The 21,257-nt window shown below is 37.6% G+C and overlaps 1 protein-coding gene across 1 annotated transcript in view; it reads right to left on the reverse strand.

Annotated features, from left to right (window-relative positions):
• The window catches only part of DAZL (deleted in azoospermia-like), a 54,431-nt gene that overhangs the window by 16,860 nt on the left and 16,314 nt on the right, over window positions 1-21,257 (reverse strand). The window contains exon 3 of the mRNA XM_009329514.1: window positions 323-502. Within this exon, the coding sequence (XP_009327789.1) occupies window positions 323-502 (180 nt within the window). The remainder of the gene's footprint in view (window positions 1-322; window positions 503-21,257) is intronic.

The raw sequence follows: 21,257 nt of genomic DNA on the forward strand, positions 1-21,257 counted from the left end.
CAAAATGGCCGCTCATAGTGTGAAGCGCCTCTTGTTGCGGAGTCCTCACCAGACCATGGCGCCGACGGCTGCGAGCCATGACACTTTGCCCCACAAAAGCCCCAGGCTTTTTACTTGCCCTATTCCCTCCCTGACTTTAATCCCGCACCTCCTCTTAAAACTTTAAAACCTTCAAAGCATTAAAAATGACAGTAACCCTCAGGGGTTCAGCCCAGGCAGCGGCGCACCCCTCACTGCGTAACAAGGCGACGCTACCGCGGCTGTGGGCATCCCCGGTCCTCACCCTAAGAACAAGCAAAAAAAGCTAAGGCTCAACTCTCACCTCCGCTCCCCGCGGGAGGACCCGAGCAAGCCACCACGGCCCCCAGCAGAAAGCCGCCCCACGGCTCAGCGTTGAAGAACACCCCTTCACCCCGCTTCCCACCGTGCCGACCACGGCTCCCCTTTCGTCCCTCCTCCTCCACTCACCATCATTCACCGAAGCAGAGGCAGCGCCCACACACTTAAAAATAAACGAGGACTTTAAAACAAAAACAATACGAACTTTTCTGAGAAAACAAACATCAGACAGTCCTCTTTTTTTTTTTTCTTTTTTTCTTTTTTTTTTTTAAAGGTGAAGAAAGGCAGTTCCTCTCCCAAAAAAATCTTCTCCTTAAGTAGCCCCAAGTGGGAAGGGGCGGGGAAAGGCCACACCCGCCCTCGCCGCCCTCTCACAGCCGGCACCGGCGCGGTCTAAGGGGCTTTCTGGGGGCTCGCCCCCTCCCGCCTTTCACGGGTCAGCTCTTGTGTTGTCTGTGTTTTCGGAGAGTGTCTGCAGACAAAGGGTGAAGGGTACCGTAGCTTTTCTCTTTGTTAGGAGATTAGGTGGGACTATTATTTGTGGCCTTGTTGCTGAGCGGGACGTTGCTGTTGAGTGTGTGGTAGCAGCACGCTCTTGTCATTTTGACAAGAGCTAGCACTTGGTTTGTTGAGGTTTGAGAGTGGTGTATTGTTGAAGAGGCTTTCCCTCACTTTGAGACAAAAGCTGAAGCTTTTTCATCAACGTTTTCATGAACCAATGTTATATAGGTGTTCTAGAGCGAGCTGTTTCCATCACATCTCTTACTGCCTGTACTGAAAACCAGCCTGCTGTCTGTTCACCAGTTGCCCAAGACCTTTCTAGAAGGAAACCTCTCCAGAAGCCCTTCTGGTTCTACAGTAATAAGATGCTTCTACTGTGTTTTGGAAAATAGTTTTAAATAGTTGTTTGTCACTAGTTTCAAATGTTCAGAACAGATCCAGATTTTAGAAAGTTTCAGGGAGAGGGGAAACTTACAGATACCTCACTGAAATAAACCCAATCTCTGACTGGGCTAGTTTAGTAAGTTTTTTGGTTTATGTGGGGTTTTTTAATGGCGGGAGCATAAGAATGATACTTGTTTAGGATGAAAAATGGAAGTACAAAGCTAACCTGATAAACTGAAGTGTATATAACAAGTAAGCTATTTTTTCCTATGAGATTTTATTTCTTCTAATGCATAGATTTTTTTTCTAACAATGTACCAAGTGTTCACCTTTTTCACATGCTGATAGTAATAATCAAAAGTAGACTGCTGCACTAGATATACATGGACCCCGAGTTGGTTTAGGTAGTAGCAATAACAAAGCCCTGATCATGGAAGATGTATTTATGTTAACTATAGGAGGGCTTTTGTTAAAGCTAGTGGGGTTGCTGTATTATCTAAGGGTAAGCATATGCATGGGCTTTCATGCAACTAATGCCCGTTTACTTAAATAAAAGAGATCCGCTACAATACCATATGAGATCTTTTTAATTTTTACTTGAAATAGCTGAGACCTCAAAAATGTGGTCCAACAACGAAGGGAAAATATTACATAGTATCTTCTTCAATAAAATGGATTCATATTTGGCCTTAAGAGTGGCAACAGGTTAGTACCACTATTTCTTAAGTGCAAAAAGCATAATTCTCCTTTCAATAACTCCTGAAACTAAAACTAGTCTTAATACTCCAAAATAGAGCAGAAGCCAGATTGCGGGGGGGGGCGGGTGGCGTGGTTTTTTACTTTCTTTACTCCTCTTTTATGGCCCTAACTGGAAGTATTCTGAAGGATCTCCTGTTTGCTATTAAATGGAAGATAACTGTCCTGGAAGTGAAAATACAAATACTGTTCCAAGAAAAAGAATTCTTTACCTTTTATCATGGAAATGGTGAGTATTGTCCTCCTCTAGCAAAACCAGTATAATTCCAATGTAAAAGCAGAGTAGTGTAGCTGCTATAAAAAAGAAACCCTTACCGAGGCATTACAGATTCTAGTTTTGTGAGGCTATCCTGCTGAGCTTCTGTGGACTGGGTTTGGGGTCAGGATTGTGTCCCGTTTTTCCTTAACTCAGTATTAGCTTCTAAAATTGGAGAATACCTGTTGCTTAAAACAAAGGAGAAAGTAGTTTATTTTCTGCTGCCAATACACAAATGTCAAAAGAGGTGGAGGGAGTAGAGTAGGAAATTATTGTCTTGGTTTGTTTTATTAATATTGCTACTGGAAGAGTTATTGCTCAATAGTTTTATTTGTTAAATGCACTAAGTAGCAGCAGAAGAAACAGATTTTATCATACAGTACTTTTCGCTTTAATACACATTTAAAATAAAAAACTGAGTATCTTAGCCAAATTGTGTTCTCCTGGAATCTTGTGATTTTAAGTAATCTAGAACCTATGATCAGTTATTGTGATTGTCTCAATGTTACCATAAAGATGAACAGGGCTTGACTTTCTGTGTTTAGGTTGTTTGCCTTTTTTTTTTTTTTTTTAAATTAGAGTTACTGGTAAATCAAATAATTCAGGGAGTGCATCTGGTTTGGGATCTGATAGGCTGCAGTGGGTGAGGATTCTACAAAAAAATCTGATGAAAAGTTATCAATCTGAATACAAATAGTAGTGGTTACATATTACAATTTAATAGTCAGAAGTACATATTTTAAAGATCAGGTTAGATTTAGTCTTCCTAGATGTAGAACTAAAACTGGATAGCAAGAGTATCATACAGCATTTGAATTTTAATAGCGTTTCTTTGAACCCTTCTGCCGTTTTGGGATTTTTTCTTGAGAATCATGTTAAGTCTCTGTAAAGCTAAAGCAGCTAACTGCTCTTAGGAAATAATGTGAACATGAAAAGAAGGACATAAAAGAGATATTCAAGCTATTAGATTAAGAACATTCTATTCTTCTAAGAATAGAAGGTTCTAACTTTTAGACAGCTAGGCAAGCTTGCTTAAGAACAAGATGCTGAGTTGTCAAATAGGATTCAAATGTCTGTTTTCCGAGTTTCCTATTTCGTACTGAAGAGAGAATGCCCCATGCATTTTGCAGCAGTCAGCTTTAAAGGATCATGCTGTATCTAGTTAAATTTTGGACATTTCCTTTACTGCTGTTTGCATCGGGGTAGCTATTTAAGGGGTTATACCATAATGTTGTGATGAACATCTGTGTTTTAAAAAAAAAAAAAATCACATGCTGTTATAATTTGCATTGAAATCACTAGCAGTTCCCATTGGGTTCAGTAAGTGAAACAGAATCTATGTTCTTATTGGCATGGTAAAATCCTTTGAAATGTAGTGGATCATTTGGTGACTGATTCCCCCCCCCAACTCCGTAAGAAGTAATGGAACACAAATAACTTATTTAAAAAAAACACGGTGAATTTCTGCATGTATAAAATTCCAATAAAATTACCTTTTTTTCCTTGACTTGGATGAAAACCAGGATATTATTTTGAATGTTAATCCATTGACTTAATGTTCAGTAGTGGAATTCCTTTGGGAGCTTATTTTTCTAGAAACGGCATTATTTTAGAACACTTTAATTAGTCTGATAATAAATTTAACTCAATACAATATACAGGCAATAATTCACTGAAAACTTAACGCCTAAGTCGTACATACTTGAGTTACCCATAATCTAAGCCGGGACAATGCTGAAATCATCGTATGAGATTGTTCTGTGTTCAAGGTTATATTTAACACTACCAATTCATTGTGATTAGCCTTTAGGCATTTAAATTCTGACTAGTTCATTAAATTTTAACCTGAATAACTTTACCACTATAGGAAAGCTGATACACGCTTTAGTTTGTACTATGACATGTGGCACGACTGAAAAATTTTAATATATTGTACAGATATGTAATATTCTTCATCCAAGCATTTTACAAGAATGAATTATACAAGTACATAGGAACATACAAAAATGGCTATATATGGTTCAGATCAAAAGTCCCTCCAGTTCAGTATCTTTGTTCATTGATAGCCAGCAGGAGTGCTTAGGGACAGGACAGGTGTGGTGTGATTTTTCTTGTATTTTCTCCTTGTGCTTGGCAACCTCAAAAGCATTTCGTGAGGCCCCTTCATGACTGTATTTGATAATACTTGATGATTTTTCCTGTACATTTCTCTGGTCACTTTTTGAACTCAATTGATGCTTAGGCCTGCACAACAGAGTTTGGCACTGAGTGCCACAAGGCAAATAGGCATTGTTTGGAAAAAGTACTTGTTTGCTTAAACTTTTCTCCTGATAATTTAATTAGAGCCATCTCATTCATGACTTAACAGTGAACGTTTGTCCTTTTGTCACGTTTTGGTGCCATTCATGATTTTATGGCCTTTGTCATAGCTACCTTTCAGTTGTCTTAGCTTTCAGACTGAAGAGTCTTAACTGTGTTCCCTCTTCCCTTTCCTCCTCAGGTCAATAGCTTGCAGAATGGGTGAGTGGCCAGCTGCCTTGGCTTGCTCAGCCTCTCACAGGGCAGCAGCTCCTACGTTTGTTTAAACTGATTTCCCTCCCTGTGTCGCTAACTCATGTGCTAGAGCAAGGCGCTGGCTACAGCAGGCCATGGTCAGCACAGAGCTTCCCAGCCATTTCAGGCCCAAAGTGTCGTGCTGCACTCCAAACAGAAATCCAGAATGCTGGTGCCTAAGTGTGATGAGACCACTGAGTCAGCTGGAGCTTGGAAGTGGGTATCTCTAGGTCTTTTCCTTAAAATGAGTTCCCCAAAGGTGAAAAAGGCTTAAACACCAGAAGACTGGCTTTCTTTGAACTGGTAATTAAACAGGACAAGGGATTATTTTTTTTTCCTGAAAGAAAAAAACACTCAATAAGACAGAATAGAAATAAAAATTGTTTATAAACAATCTTCCCTTGCCATCCTATACTTCCATGAATCAACTTTGTTAAGAGGTGAGAAGCCACTGAGCTGACTGAAACTGAGCAGACAGGCAAGGGCTGCTCTGAATTGTAACAAATTGCACAGGTCTCCTCTAGTTTCTAGGAAGTTTTCTCATTGCAAGGGGAGTTTGAATATCTGTCTGCTTTTCTCATTAGTTTCTTGGGTGTGCTGCAGGTTCTTCTACCTTTTCTCTAACCTTACAGACTCGGAAAACTTTTCTTCCCTGAGCATGGTAAGGAGTGCAAGTTGCTTGCAATGCAGGAGCTGTGTCCCTTCCTTCAGGGAGTTTCACCTTAGTGCCTGTTGTGTTAAAAGAACAGAATGCAGAAGCTAGGACAGACAGACAGCACAAATACTGTCTGTCACACAGGTTTCACTGTATGATGGCATTACTAATGTCATCTTGTCACTTCCTTGCAGAGCATCACCCTTCCGTCTGCTATAGAAGGAAGAGGAGGAGGAAAACCAGTATCTTTTAATGCTTTTCTATATACTCGAGTTGGATGCCAGCCTTTATGGAACATACACCCATGGCTCAGAGAACCCTCTCCACTGTCTGCCTTGGCCTTGAGTTAACACATCTTTTGCCCAGCTGTCGGCTTCTGAAAGATTTCAGTGTGCTTCTGAGCCTAATGGGTGCTAACGTGGTACACTACCTACTCTGGATAGTTCTTTCTGGAGAAACACTACAAATCCCCCTGCAGTTCAGTAATATTGAGAACTAAAATGTTTATCCTCTTATGTCTCCGAGTCCAAAGATACCTTTTTGCTTATAGCATTTGGACCCATTCTTTATTGCCTAAATTCCAACCAGGAAAGACCTCAGCAAAGCAATGACTTCCAGAGTCTGTATTTTATATTTGATGAAATAAACCCAGCAAATTTGGCTTTTATAATTTCTCACTTTTATAACAATTATCTACTGAAAACGATAGAACTGATAGAGGGGTAATGGTACTTTTAACCGTTAACTTTCACTTATACAAAATCCTAATTCAAAATGCTATTTACAGTGTATGTTATAAATGCTCTGAGCTTCTTAAGATTATTTCTGACCACAGATTAAAAATCACATAGGCATTTGACATGATTGAAATAGTGGGCTGCAATCTTATGTGCATATCCAGATTCTCGTACACTAGTGTATAGAATTGGGAAACCCTAAAAAGAAAACTTAGTACATTGAATCTGCAGATGTCCACTCATATTTTGAATCTTAGACAGATCTTTCTGATTTTGGGCTGTTTTCATCTATGGCTTAAAGTCCACAGGCTTCTGAATCTTGTGATCTCTTAGATTTCTTGATCCTGATTTCTAGCTGAGGGTTTTGACTTCTTATTGCACTGAACTCTGTCTACTCGGTTTATTATTCTCTTAAATTCAAGCAAACTGCATTCTACTTTCCCTGAAATTTTCTATCCTATGTGCTGACACTATGAAGAACGTGGAAAAACAGCAGTGGATCTTTGCCGGTTTTGCTCATGTAAGGAAAACTACTTCTTGATACAAATAGCTAGCACTAAGTTCCTCACATCAATGCTGACTGCCACGTTTGCAGACAGCAGGTGAGAACCCACACTGTTTTTTGGAAGCAAAATAGCTGATCCATACTTAGGATAAAAGGGCTTTTAACACTGGTTTGAACTCTTTCTGCTGCCCCATCATGTTACACAGGACACTCCCTCCCTGCTGGAACAGAGATTAAAGCTTCTCTCTTGCTTCGGAAGATGTCCCACCTGTCATGTAATGAGTCACCCGAAACCTTTCCTAGTCACCAAACAGCAGCATTTGGTATAGTATGAGGCTGCTTGAGTTTATTTATGGATGCCATTAGGCTGACATCTTCCTGACTGAAGTGAGAAGGAAGAGGACAAGGAATTATATTTACCACCTGCTGAGCTCAGCATCAGAATGAAGTATTTACAGTGAACACTACATTTCTGGCTTGCGTCCTCCTTTCTTACACAAAGAGTTAAACAGTCAACAGTAGGATATTTGAGTTGTTGGTTATTTGAGAGTTAATAGCAGATTGAGTGAGCTCTTTAACAGCTATTAAACCAGTAACTACGGACCTTTTACAGACACAGTACTGAATAGTTGAGGATTATTTGCATATGACTGTCTACAGTTGACAGGTTTGCTGGTAAAGCTACCCTTGTACTGGTCATATCAACAAAGTCTAATGATGTAAACACAATTCATGTCTACATGACAAATGGGTAGAAAGGCCCATTTGCTGAAATCGGTTGTGTTCCACTAGAGGAGAAATAAGGTATATTATCCAAGTTACTTGTTTAGTATAACTGCATTTGCAGTAGAACTCGTAGCTGAGATGTATATACTGCCAAAAAAAAAAAAAAGTTGCATTCAGTCTGTATAGCAAGCATATTATGCCAAAAATTCTTGTTGTGTAAGTAAATCCTGCAAAATCTTTTCGAAACTTCATACTTCAGCCTGTTTTCTAAAGCAGCTAGAATTCTTTAGGAAGGACAATAGCTTCCTAAACATGCTTTTGCCAAAGGGAGCCAACAAATATATTCAGATAGTTTCTGGTATTATACCACTTTTTGTCTGTTGCAGTGTTGGTACTCACTAAGTCAGAAGTCATTAACTGCCTGCAAAGTGCACTTGATTTGAGAGAGGTACAATTTTCCAAATCCTTCACAATCTTCTATCTACCAGGTGAAAATCATATATTCAAATAATGAATAAGAAATATATAAGGTATTGACTACATAAGGGTTATCATTGTGGTGTATCTCTCACAAAACTGATGTGTGTAGGGTTATAAAAAACAAAGTGCACTTTAAATTCCCCCCCTTTTTTTTTCTCCGCAGGATGGTGATCTGAACAGGCAGCCAAAATCGTTACTTTTCAAGCATTCAAAAATGTTTGAATCAAAGGAAACAAAGAAGAGGAATGGCAAGTACTGATAATGGGCTATGTACAATTCTTACAAATATATTCTCAGTCTAGACATATGCCAAAAATATTGGGTGATGATGCTATTGTGTTATCGGCAATACTAGTCTTGTGGCCTGAGCACTCTGAAACCCTTCCTGGAAAACTTCTGTATGGGCATTTTCATCCTCTTGCTGTCCCCTTTCACTTCAACACCGGTGTGCTGAGGCACCTCATTCCATCCTTTGTGTAAGGACAAAGCCAAGGTGATATGCATGTATGGCAAACAGTTGGGTGGGGGTGTTGCTCTGGCATACAAGTTCCTTTATTGCACAAGACAGAGGAAAAGAGAGAGGTTCCAGTCCTGTGTGCCATCTTCTGATGTAATCTTTGTCATGCAGTTATTGCAGACTATGAAACAGTCCTGACCTTCAAGTAAGATCAGATTGTTTATGAAGTGAGAAGAGAGACACAACTACAGGACCTGAAATCTAAAAACCCTTCTTCAGAAACTTAAGACTTGTGTGTATTTTCACTACAGTGTATTTCCTTTAATTTTTTTCTATACCTATTGAAAAAGGTCAAAATATTACTCATTAATAATTAATATTTTTAATCAGATATTTAATTTAAGATCCTCTTACAAGGAGATCCCTACAGATAGACCTCTAGGCCAGCACAAAACTTCTTGTGAATTAAAGCCTACTGATTTTTTTTTTTTTTAAATCCTATTTGGTCACAAGTAATTAAAATAGTCTACAAATGATACTGATTAATTCCATGTACAGGCAACTCTCATTCCTGAACAAACCAGTTTGTTTTAACTAAAATGGAATGAGGCACTTCTGTAATAAGAATGGCCCCATATGGAATTAATCCGGAACACTTCCATGTGTAGAAAAGCCTTAATTAACTTTTGAATGAGTTTCATTTGCAGTGTCTTTGCTGGAATGTATATTTGGATCTAGATGTATATATAGGATACTAAACTACTTGCAAATTGGGCACTAAGTCTTTGGTTTAGAGTTTTTGCCAGAAGTCTTAATGATGAATTGGTGGGAAAACAAAATTAGAACAAGAATCTTTTTAAGTTTTTAGTCAGTATGTTGTGCTTTCTGATTTTATGTTACATGAGTAGCACTTTCCCTTTTTTAAGTTTAGGTTCTTGATTTTACTCAAAAAATAAATTGCATAAACCTCTTACATGTTTTAATTACCAAAATTACTCTAAGTAATATTGAATGTTCTGGAGTAAACTTTCACACTGTCAACTTTCATTGCCAGAATGATTGGAAATGTCTTTATTGAGGTAAATTTACAGATTAGTGCGTTAATAGATGTTTATGTTTTTAGATAGTTTGATGTCCTTCCTGAGCTGTTTGCTTTAGGACAAAAAGAGAACATCATAGTCTAATGTTTTGGTTTATACTGATAATTAAAGTCTCCAGTTTGAAATACGGTACAGTCCCTACATTTTGATATAATAGTATAGTAAATCCCACTGTTGTATCTGTGAACATTACTTCTACCAGTGAAATGATATCAATTACAGAATAAAGCAGGATATCTTAAGACTAAAAAATATAGTTTTGTCTTTTAATCGTTTCTTTTGAGTATTCACTAGCGGTAGTTTAGCTAGATCTTTGAGAATTTCCATTAATCTTTTCTCTTTTTCTATTTTCCCTGAATATTAACATTTTTTCACTGTCTGGCTAGATTTTAGTGTTAGTCTTGTGTTGATAGACATTTCTTTGTATTCAGTTAAAATCATCATTTTATATGTATAAATCATTTTCTCATTAGAAACATAGTTTTTTTAATGGTGAAAACCACTAGTCAGCTCTGATTTATCACAATGACTTGTATATAACAAGAGGATGGAGTGTTGGAGAACAAAGGAGATTTCAATACTTCTGAGTGCCTTTGTATATAAAATGTGTCCACAATTTCATTAATTATGTTTCTGTAAAGAAAAAAGTCTCCATTTTATTCTCTGCTTTTAATATTTTTTTCCTTCCTGAATAGGACTGATGTCAAGGATATTTATATCAAGCCACATGACTGGTGTCCCCTGTTGGTGTGGCACTTAAGAAAAGTTAAGAAATACCTTTCGTCAGGGGAAAAAAAAAGCAAAGCCCTCAAAATCTTGTTTCCAGAATGAACCATTTATTTCCTTATTTAGTGGAAGCCTCAGTTACCTGCTCAGAAAACCCTTGCTTAACTGAATTGTCTGAATTAAAGTTTACACTATTTCTTTTGTGTCCTCCATTGCACAGGCATTCCTTGACTTGTTAATCAGAATTATATGAGGTATTTACTTGAAATTAGAAACTTTCTGTAAGAATCTGAGTGTTCATAACTTTGTTGTGCCTACAGTTTTTCAAAACATGGATACCCCCCCACAGTTGCCACCATAGACTGGAAAAGAATTACAGAGAACAAAATAAGTGGAGATGACCGTAGCCACAAATGGCAGCGGTGCTCAGAAATAACAAGGCATTGGACAGTGGACTTGCATACTGGGATGGTGGTACCAGGCTAAGCTAACTCAAGTGTTTAGGCCTGATACCAGTCATTTGGTATAATTAAATAGGATGTACTGTGTTTGAGACCTTTATGTTAATAGTTTCTTGTAGCATTAGAGCTGCACATAAAATGAAGATTGAGCTACAAAAGCATACTCTAGAAACTCTGTCCAGGGCTGTGAGAATAACTCACATTCCAACCCAAAAGGTGCTGGAAAGCCACCAAATCAGGGATTTGGCATTAAATCAAGTAAGGATGTTGGAATTTTACTGAGGGCTATGTACAAAAGATCATGTAGCCCTGAGATGTCTTAGAAACTTTTTTGAACAATGATTTGTTCAAGAAAATTCTCTATGTTAAAACTTGTCATGAAATTAAAAAAAGAAAGGGGGGGGGAGAGGGGTTTAAAGAAGAACTCGATACAGGTGGAATTGTCACCTGTATTACTTCCTTACCTTTGGAAGGAGGAAAACAATGAAAAACAATGAAATTTTAACTAGCATTTAACTTACCATTTTATGCTGTAGAGCTGATAGGCAGAAGCATGTGAATTTGGGCTATATAATTGCCTTATCAGCCTTTGGAAAAGTCCAGTTCTTTACATACCTGAATTGTAGACTTTCAGAATTGACTTATAATGGCAGTTGCTGAAAAATGTTATTTACAGATCTTAATCTTAGTTTCAGGTATCTGCTGCTATGAATGTACATTACTCCAGATTCATGCTTCATCAGAGTAATGAGAAAATAATGCACTCTGAGGGAAAATAAATTATGTACTGTGTTATTGTTAACATCACTGGAATCTTCCCTCGATTGCCCACACATGCTGTTGTCCGTCCTCCCAAACCTTCTGTTTACCTCTTTGAAAACAGATTCTGACATGCTTCAACTTTCTTATTAATGAGGTGGTTTCTCAGTCTTGGTTAAAGGAAGATAGGAAAAGAATTTATATGTAACGGTTCATTTTGGAAGAGAGATCTTGAGAGGTTTGCTTTTTATTTCCCCTTTTCATTCACTTAATCACAGTGGAATCTTTTCTGTCAATGTTTAATTACTCTTCTATGGCTATTTTTATAGAAACTTGCAACGGTCCTAAAGACAGTATCTGGCCCTTCTGTTGAACACTCTGAATATTGGATCCAGCTTAGTTTCACTCTGCATGACTATGTGACACGGTGCGGTGTTGTGTAGAAATAGCTGAGTTAGCTCAAATCATGTTATTTGCAAGAGCGGAAATAATCTAACCAAGTTGGTACAGAGCTTTGAAGAATTACTGCTGTACCTGGAAGACACAAATGGTGAAGTAGGGACTCTGATTTGCAGTAGGAGGGAGACTGTTCAAAGAAGCTGAACCCTATAAAACTCAAGGTCTTTTAGAAAGGGATAAAGTTCGGTGATTTGGCAATATTGACAGCCCTCTGGTATTTCCCGCTGCCTCACAAGGCTGTACATGAGCCTGTAGAAATTAGGACTCTGACATTCAATGTGTCCTGCACAGCAGTCGTTGCTCTGACAGCCCCAGTAAACGTTTCTGCATGCATATCGTTTCCACACGTGTAAATAGTTGTTGCTGAAGCTAAATTGCCTCTAGTTTGAAGCCAAGCTGCTTACAGTTAGCTTGGTCACTTCTGCCATACTATAGGATCTGCAGTAAATATCCTGATAGATGTCACATGCATTTAGTGCTGGATACTGACTTCTTGTCATACGGATAGTTCTGTCCCTCTGATCCTTTCATATGACTGGGCCTTGGAAGCAAATCTTGATATCTTACTAGTGATCCTGTATCCCATTTTTATAATATTGACATCTAAAGCATTCAAAAATCATAATTTAGGTTGCAAGTAATCATTATATGGCTTAAAAATTAGAAGCTTGAGAAGGACACACATTTCTGGTTCTTTTTGTCTGCTTTCTTGTCTTCCAGTGCTTTGGATTTGCATTTTCAAGCTTTTTTTAGCAACCAAAAATTAGAAAACTTTTCTGCCAAAATCAAGTGTTCAAAATAATACATTAGGCCTCAAAAAATAATTTATTTTAGAAGTATGATATTTTCTAAAACTACTTTGGCATAGATTTCTGTGTGGGTGTCAAGCTTTTGCTGTGCATGTACTTTTTGTTTTGGGGGCCTAAATGGCTAATAATCAGACTGGAAAGTTGTGTGGGTTTTTTTTAATTGAGAAATTTAGCATTCACATGGTTCTGTTAGTTTGAAGAACAATAAATGTACCACTTGTGATAAAAACTGCATCTGTTACTTACTTTACTGCATTATCTTGATGCATCTACTTAATACCTGGCTTATCCACTTTGCAGTAGAGCGAGGGGATCTGAAAATGCCCATATGAAACCCTAGTGAGATGAAATTAGTTCCAGAGAATAAAAATAAGGTTTACAAAGTGAATGATGTCCTTTATGTATGTTAAAATAATATTTCTGTTACAGAAATTAATATCTATCTACGTCTAGTTATTATGCTTACTATGACGATGAATGTTCTAGAGGTGCCTAAAATAAAGATATAAACAGTTACACTTGAATTTAACGTTCATGTCCAGAAAGCAAAGGAATAGCTGGCAGATGCTCAGTACTAAATATTGTCGACCTGTGTGACATTTTACTTTGACCTTGTGTAATCTGCACTAAAGCGTTGGAAAGGTAGCTCTTTCACTTTAACAGCTAATTATGTAAGTCAGAGACAGAAAAGACTTAGTAGGTCAGGATGCTCCTAGTTAGGAAAAGGAAACAGAAAAGCATAAAACATAATAATAAAGAATTGTATAGTAATAGTCTTGGAACATGATTTTAAAACTAGTAGCTCTCAAGTGTTTTCAGCCCTAAGTCTATATGAGCTGTTCACTGAGAGAGCTGACATTTCTATAATAGTTTCATTAGGCACTGACCTTAGATAGCTTGCCACACTTGCAGTCCAGTACTAAAATGGGCTGAGATCCTTGACTATAATGTTGAAACAACACCATGTTGGAATGCCATCCATGTTGGAATGGATGGCAATTACTGATGGACTTTTGCCTAAAAAAAAAAATTTAAAAAAATTACTTCAGTGGTTCAGTTAACATGACTATTGTTCTGCATTTCCCATGCATTATAAACCTGTCTTTTCTTAATTATAAAAATTCCATGATTTGTATGGGAGTACTTGGATCGCAGTGGGCCTCAGCTCCACGTGCCTAGCATTGACAAGGTTCAGGTGACCGTGCGGAAACGGAACTTTAGGTGTCTTCAAGAAATGCATTTGTGAAAACGTAGGGTTTGAAATACATGCAGAGTTTGGTGGGTGTCTGGCAAATTCTGTATCTAAATTCTGCCAAGACCCTTGCCAAATCTCTCTGTAGGTCAAAGTGGGTTTTTAAGTGAAAAATAAGTTTTGCTGAAGGTATTGTAGTGTGGCTCAAGTAGCCACATGAGTATCTAGAGTCCCAGGTGGGCTTATAGGATACACGTTGAAGTATGTTCTCTTGCAGTGCTCTTGGTATGTCAGCTTGTTAGTTCTTAGGCAGTACAGGTCCGTTTGCACATTTCACGTGACATTTGCCACTGTCATTGTAGTGTTGTGGAGTGGGACTACAAATGGAGTATGAGTATGGAAAAGTTACATATTCCATATTAGATATTCTAAATTATAGTCCTTATGCAGGGAAGCAATAGAAAGTTAGCTTTTTACTGAATGTATTCTTTATTTCTATTTACAAAAAAAAAAAAAAGTAATATGCATTTGTCTGAAAAACCTTAAAGTAGAAATCTATTACATTATCTCAATCTTCCTTCATTTAAAGTGCCATAGATTGTAAGCAATGTGAAAGTGAACTGTGATAAACAGTGATGACTAAATGTGTTGGTACTGTGGTAGTTTTATGATGTGACACTGGTTGTAAAGGGATGCCCTGATCTGCACAGCCTGTTTGGGCAGTTGTGGCTCAGTCTTTGCCATCTTCCTCTCAAGTCTGTCTCCCAAAAATCAGGATGGGTAGCTGTGGGCCTCTTTGCTCTGCCAGTGAGAAGGTGGACAGACGAAAGTTAGGCTATACTGTCCTTCGCTTCTCAGCTGATAAGGCTTTCCTTTCATGCAGTAGACAGAACATCTGTGTCAGACAAATGAATTTGAAAGAGCTGTGGTCCCAGCAGGAAAGTAGGTAAATGAAGTGGTGCTTTTGAAAAAAAAAGCATGTCAAGGAAGACATCAGTGGGATCCCAACATCAGCATGCTGCAGCCTCCATCCTAGGATGATGCCAGGCAGTTCCTGCCCTCCCAGGCAGGTCCTGACTCCTGACGAGATCACCTTGATGAGGAAGCAATGAGAGAGAGAAAGAGAGACCCTTATGCCTAGTCCTTGTTAAAACGTTTGAATATCATGATACTTGGCATTATGATTTTATGTTTTGATATCAATATTGTGAAGGATTCAAACTATTGCCTCCAGCAGCTGTGGAGAATGTTAAAAAATGCAAGACAGTAAATAAGAAACATTCTGCATCATTTTTTAAGAGGGGAAAAACTGAAAAAAAAAAACCAAGAGAATGAGAAAACAAAGAAGTCTTGGAGTATGTTGTTCATTCAGGGAGAACTGATGCAGTTTTGAATCCCAAATCAGTATTGTAATGGGTAAATAAGGTAGTCTTATACATTTTAATTTTTGTTGCTCTTACCTTGCAGTTCAACTTAAAATTCTTCAAATGTCCGTAATGAAGCTGCTAAAGCACTTCTAGTGACAGTATTTACAGTAATTTTTTGTGGTAGCAATGTCTGCTTTTTTTAAAATTCTGTTTATATAGACTATACCTAGTAAACATGGCACACAAGAGGCCACAGACCCTACTGCAGTATGAAGACCAGCAAGCATCCCTTCCCCATAAACTGTGGGTCAGTTTTCAACTGAAGACAAAAAGTATCATCTTGATTTTGAACTCTAATGTTAGCAGCTAGATTATTGAAAAAAGCACAGTTCTCTTCTAAAGACTGGACATTTTGTATGACAACCCTCGTGAAAAGCCAGTCTTAATCACCCGCCTAATTGATGGTTGAGCTTTAATGATTATCTAATTCAAAATGTTGCTGCTGATAACTTGGGCCATTTAATGAAAAATATCCTGTCTCCCATGATGTTAGACACTGCTAGTTGAGTTCTTAGGAAAAAACAAATAAGCAAATTATTTGAAGGCATGAATAAAGCATTAAAATGCATGTATTTAACCTCTATAGTTGTCATGTTAAAAAGTAGCCATATGGAATCCAGCATTTGGAAAATGTGTGGGGCGGGTTGATTTGTCTGTTTTTAATGAGACTCAAAGAGTCACTTTGATTTGGGTAGCAAAGATATGAGTTTGAGTTCAAAACTGGATTTTGAATTGAAAGGCAAGCCATACACTGGTGTGTTGAACAATAATGTGAAAATACTGGAGAGTCTGACATAAGCAAAGTCATTCTGAGTTAATGAGACTTAATCCCTCCAGAGTATGTGCAAAGTTAACCATTCGTCCCTCCAGTAAACACTGCGGTACATACACTGTACAAGTCCTGGAATATATTTGCATAAGGTGAATAGAAGATACAGGAATACATTTTAACTGTGTTATTTGTTTGTTTAGAGAACTGGAGGGCTTCTATGTTTGTCTTCTTTTTTTTTTATCTCATCCATAAATGGCCTGCGAATTTCGAATTTAATAGGTGCTTAATTTTTAAGTTTTTTTGTAAGTTTGTTTTTAAAAATATTTTTATCATATAAGAAATTAGTGGTTGACCTGTTTCAGTAACAGGATTGTCATGCTACTACGTTGCTTCATAAACTACAAGTATTTGTACCCACTATGGAGTGTGTGTTTATAACCCATGCTAAGTAGTCCATGGAAAAATGAAGTTTCTTCAGCCTTAATTAAAGTAGAACTACCAGAATTTCATTTACAGTAGCCAGGGACTTCTCACTATTTACGATTTACTTAAACAGAATGAATTTTTATTCCTACTTGCTATCGTTTAGACATACTAAACTGACTTTAAACTACTAGATGTGTTTTACCACTGTTCTTAAAACGATTAAGCTGAAGCACCTCATTTTTGTAAGAGGTGTCTACACTCGAGGTTTCTGTCATAACATCTGTGTCCCTCATTTAGACAAAGCTGTGTTCTTATCATTGCATTCCTTCCAGGAATGACAGTTTTACTGCAGTGGTACAAACCTGGTGTGTCAATGTTAGAAGCGCTTTGATTTCATTGAGATACTCCAATACTGATGAACTGTAGACAGAATGGTTATTCCACTTTGAATTAATTTCCTGTCTAGAATAGTTCATATTTAAACCCTAAAAGCTGAGTAAATTTGTTCATCTTCATAAAATTAAAAGTGAGTTTTTAACCTGTGTGATCTAACTAGAGGAAGAATTATTTTTCAGAACTCCAGTCTACTTGGCTAACAAGTTGAAAACCGTCGGGGAGTCTAGTCTCTGCTTTGCTAGTTCATATGACAAAAGTGAATTTTGTGTCTTCAGTAGAACTTGAGTTCATCTTAACTACCATGCCAGTTCTATACTACCAAGGCTTACAGGCACAATGTTTTGGTAACCCTTAAATATACAGTTATGCCAACACAAAAAATAACTGATTGATAGTTTGTCAGTGTTGTTTATGTGGGTGGTCTGGTTGTGTCTGGAAAGAAAGTGGTAGTGTCCTGCATTGTCACAAGGAATGCAGCTATGCAAACTTAGTGTGACAGCTAAGATTCTTCTAGTACAGGCTAGCTCTTAGCCAAATTAATTAAAGAATGTGGGGAAAAGACAAATGCCATGTGAGCCCTCCAGTTGCAACTAAACCCATATTATTCCAGTTTATTTGAAACTGAAATATTCAAATCAGCAACATAAATGGTTTATCTATATCAACACCTATTAAAACACCAGAAAAATAGTGCTAAATACAAAGTTTTATGTTGACTTTAACCAGCATTTGTGGTTTTTACTTTAAACTGAGGCTTTTTAAAAATTTATATGTGATACTAATAGTTCTTATACTGATACTATGGTTACTGAGTAATCACATCCTTACTCAAATAAGAGGAAATGGATTTTTGTCTCAATTGTATATTCAGCTCTGCTGGGTATTTTCCCTGGTGGGTTCTGTGAAACTGGAACATTACATACAGAATCCGAGTTGGACTGCAACAATCCCGTTGCACAGATGCTATGACTGCTTTTTATTATCCAGTTAAAGAGGAAAAAAAAATTACGTGACAGTGATTTTATCTTGGTGTTTTCAGACATGGTTTATTTGTTTAATGGTAGTTTTTGTTAGCTTTTCTAAAAGTATTGAAACTGTCTTTCCACACATTTCCAGGTGACGTAAATCCATTCACTGCATTAACCCTGTATATAAGCTACTTTCATAACTATGTGAAATAAACTCTTCTGTAAATCAAATCAGTGATAAATGAGTGCTACTCAGATCAGAAGCAGAAGAATCCTATTTTCTGAAATGTCAAGAAGAAGAAAATTGATGGTCAAGGTGTAATTTTAAGGTAGCTCCATTTTGCATATGGAAGACAAGCTCAGGGCTTGTTTACTTATGATGTAGAGTCTGCTAAGAACACAGGAATGAGAGTTGTGCGAGTGAAAGTATGAACAACCCTGTCTGCAGCTAAATTAACTTGCAGAGTAGACTGCTCAAAAAACTACACAAGCACTATGTTTTATAGTCTTCCAGCCAAGATTTTTGCTGTTCCATTTCTGTGCTAGAGCAGAAGTCGGGAAGGGGAACAAAAACAGCCTTGGTGCCCATTCTTAGCTGTGCCAAGGAATGGACAGACCCGGGTAGTCTGATCTCGCCCTTTATTTCTTTAACACCCTCAGGGAGGGAAAAAAGGCAGTATTGTTGCAGCACCCACACAAGAGCCCTGTGCTGTCCAAAGACATCTATGATGGAGGTATTAAAGCCTTTATCCTTAATCAAGTAAGATTACTTGATAGCACAAAATCTGAACTTTCACCTTTTCTCTGGTGTCATGACTGTGGGCATGATTTTCTACGCTTTAGCCAGGTTATTTTTTCACTGAATTTAACGGGAGAGTTACGCGAGTTAGAAGTTACACAACTGGATACTGGAGTTACTCTTCTGTCAGTAACTCAAGACCGAAACCATTACAATTTCACTGACTTCAGTGAAAGTACATTACGTTGGCCAGTAATAGTGCAGCTGAGAAAAGGATCAGTATCTGCATGTTTTCTACCATGTGATACTCCAGGAATCAAAACAAAAGAATGTTGAATAAAAAACCCACCTTTTTGTGTTCCTTTATTTTTTTAACATATTACTTGAATATGAAGGGGTGGATAGAGAAGTATTATGCAGTATAGTCACTGAACCATTTATATTTTTCTAGCTCATATGTATACCTCATGGGAGAGATGAAGACTTCTAATTTGTTGTACAACTTACTCAATTTTTATGTTCTTTCAACTGTTACAGTGTTAAGTTGTATTTTCACTTGGAATCAAGGTGTACTTTAGGTAATTTATTTTCCTTGTTCTGTCTCATAAAATTCAAATGACTAGAAGTCACTGGATAGTTTTACATGGGACCTTGCCTACACAGGAGAGTTTTATTCATGTTGATGCCAATGGCTTTACATTGCAATGACCTTAACCACTCAGGAATTATGAAAAGATTCAAAAAGTTCTGGTGATGAAATATTTCAATAATAGTATTTTCAGGCTTTTGCTAGAGATCATCAAGGGAGTTCTGAACCGAGACATTATGCTGTGATCTCAGCCAGGACCTTATGACAGGTCAATGGTAAGGGTATGAAATGCTTTTAAAAGAAAAAGAACCACCTAATCATGCATGATTCCTTGCTATTGAGGAGCTGCTCACATCTTTGTCATAAGCCATCACTTCTGCTAGCTGGTGACTTGGAGACCAGTAAGGCTTTTGATATGAGAACTTGTTAAAAGCCAAGGGCTTTTCTCAGCAAAAGAAAAGCCTATCTGAATTCCAAAGGATTAATAAATCATGGACCTGAAATAAGCACTCAGCCTTACAATCTTGTCTACAGTTGACTGCCTAGTACTGAGAATGCTCAACCTATTAACCTTGCAGGAGACACCACAATTGGTAAATATTTGTTTTTCAATTACATTTGTCTTAATTGCAAATAATCGCTTTGCATGCTTACAGCTACAGTTGGGTTGCTTTTGTCAGGTGCAACTTGACATGATTATGTTAAGTGGATGTGAATCAACAATCTTTCTGAATATGACTCCTGTATGGTAAAAATAGGGACTGTTAGGGGCCCAATTAAGAACTTATCACAACAGTAAGAATTTAATAGTTTACCTCACTAACCCCAGTCCTTGTAACAGTCAGTCTGGTTCCTCTTCCCGCTGCCTTACTGTAACATTTGGCATACCTGATTTTTAAAAGTCACCATAGAAAAATATTTACAAAGTGCCTTGCAAATCAAGAGCTAACCAGCACATGAAGTAAATGTCAAAGTGTCATCGTAGAAAATATTAAAACATTCATCAAATGCAGTAGTTTTAGACATTTTCCAACTATGAAGTAGCGTATTTTCAATGCTACAATATTTAAGGTGGTATCTTTGCAAACCTGAGGCCTGTGAAAATGTATAGAGCAGACGCAAATTTGTAATCCTGAACATACTAACAAATCATTGCAGGATTTCATTTTATTTTACTATATTTCACTTCCCCTCAGCTCCCCAAGAGATTAAAATGTAATGTTATATGCACAAATTCTTTAAAGTCTCTCTCAGACTGTTCTAATAGTCCAAGTCAGAGATGCCTTATCATTTATTTTCAGAAGAAACAGCTATGACATTTCAGTCATTCAGAATGTCAGGTGGGCAATATCAAAGCATCTTTCCTGGATGTTTCTCAGCCTTCTTAAGAAGAACCTTCTCAACCTTCCTTCATAGAGATCAGCATCACATTTTCCAGTGTAAAAGTATATGTATATTTGCAAATGCTACTACTATCTGCAAAATTAATGACTTAATAGCTTAATGGCTTCATGACTTACAAGCTCTGTAATCATCCTGTTGCAAGACTGCTTCCAAAAGATGCAGTTGCAGTTGTCTGACAAATAATTTACTACCTTGATGCACAATAGTTGACAAATTGTAATGGCTGAACTATCTGTGGGTTCCAGAGTTAGACAAGTATCTAAGAAATGGAGCAAGCAATATTGTTCTGGTTTCAGCAGGGATAGAGTTAATTTCCTTCCTAGTAGCTGGTACCAGTACATCTGGAACCGACTGCTCCAGGGGTAGAAACACAGCCCCACCATTTGCCATGGACTGATCCAGACTGCACTGGAACAGGGTGGAGCTCCAGAACACCTGCAACACATTGATGACATCATCGTGTGGGGCAACACAGCAGGAGAAGTTTTTGAAAAATGGAAGAAAATAGTCCAAATCCTGCTGAAACCCGGTTTTGCCACAAAACAAAGTAAAGTCAAGGGACCTGGACAGGAGATCCAGTTTTTAGGAATAAAATGGCAAGATGGATGTCATCAAATCCCAATGGATGTGATCAACAAAACAACAGCCATGTCTCCACCAACTAGCAAAAAGGAAACACAA

The sequence above is a fragment of the Pygoscelis adeliae genome, unplaced genomic scaffold (genome assembly GCF_000699105.1).
Source record: "Pygoscelis adeliae isolate BGI_AS28 unplaced genomic scaffold, ASM69910v1 Scaffold8, whole genome shotgun sequence".
NCBI classification, from domain to species: Eukaryota; Metazoa; Chordata; class Aves; order Sphenisciformes; family Spheniscidae; genus Pygoscelis; species Pygoscelis adeliae.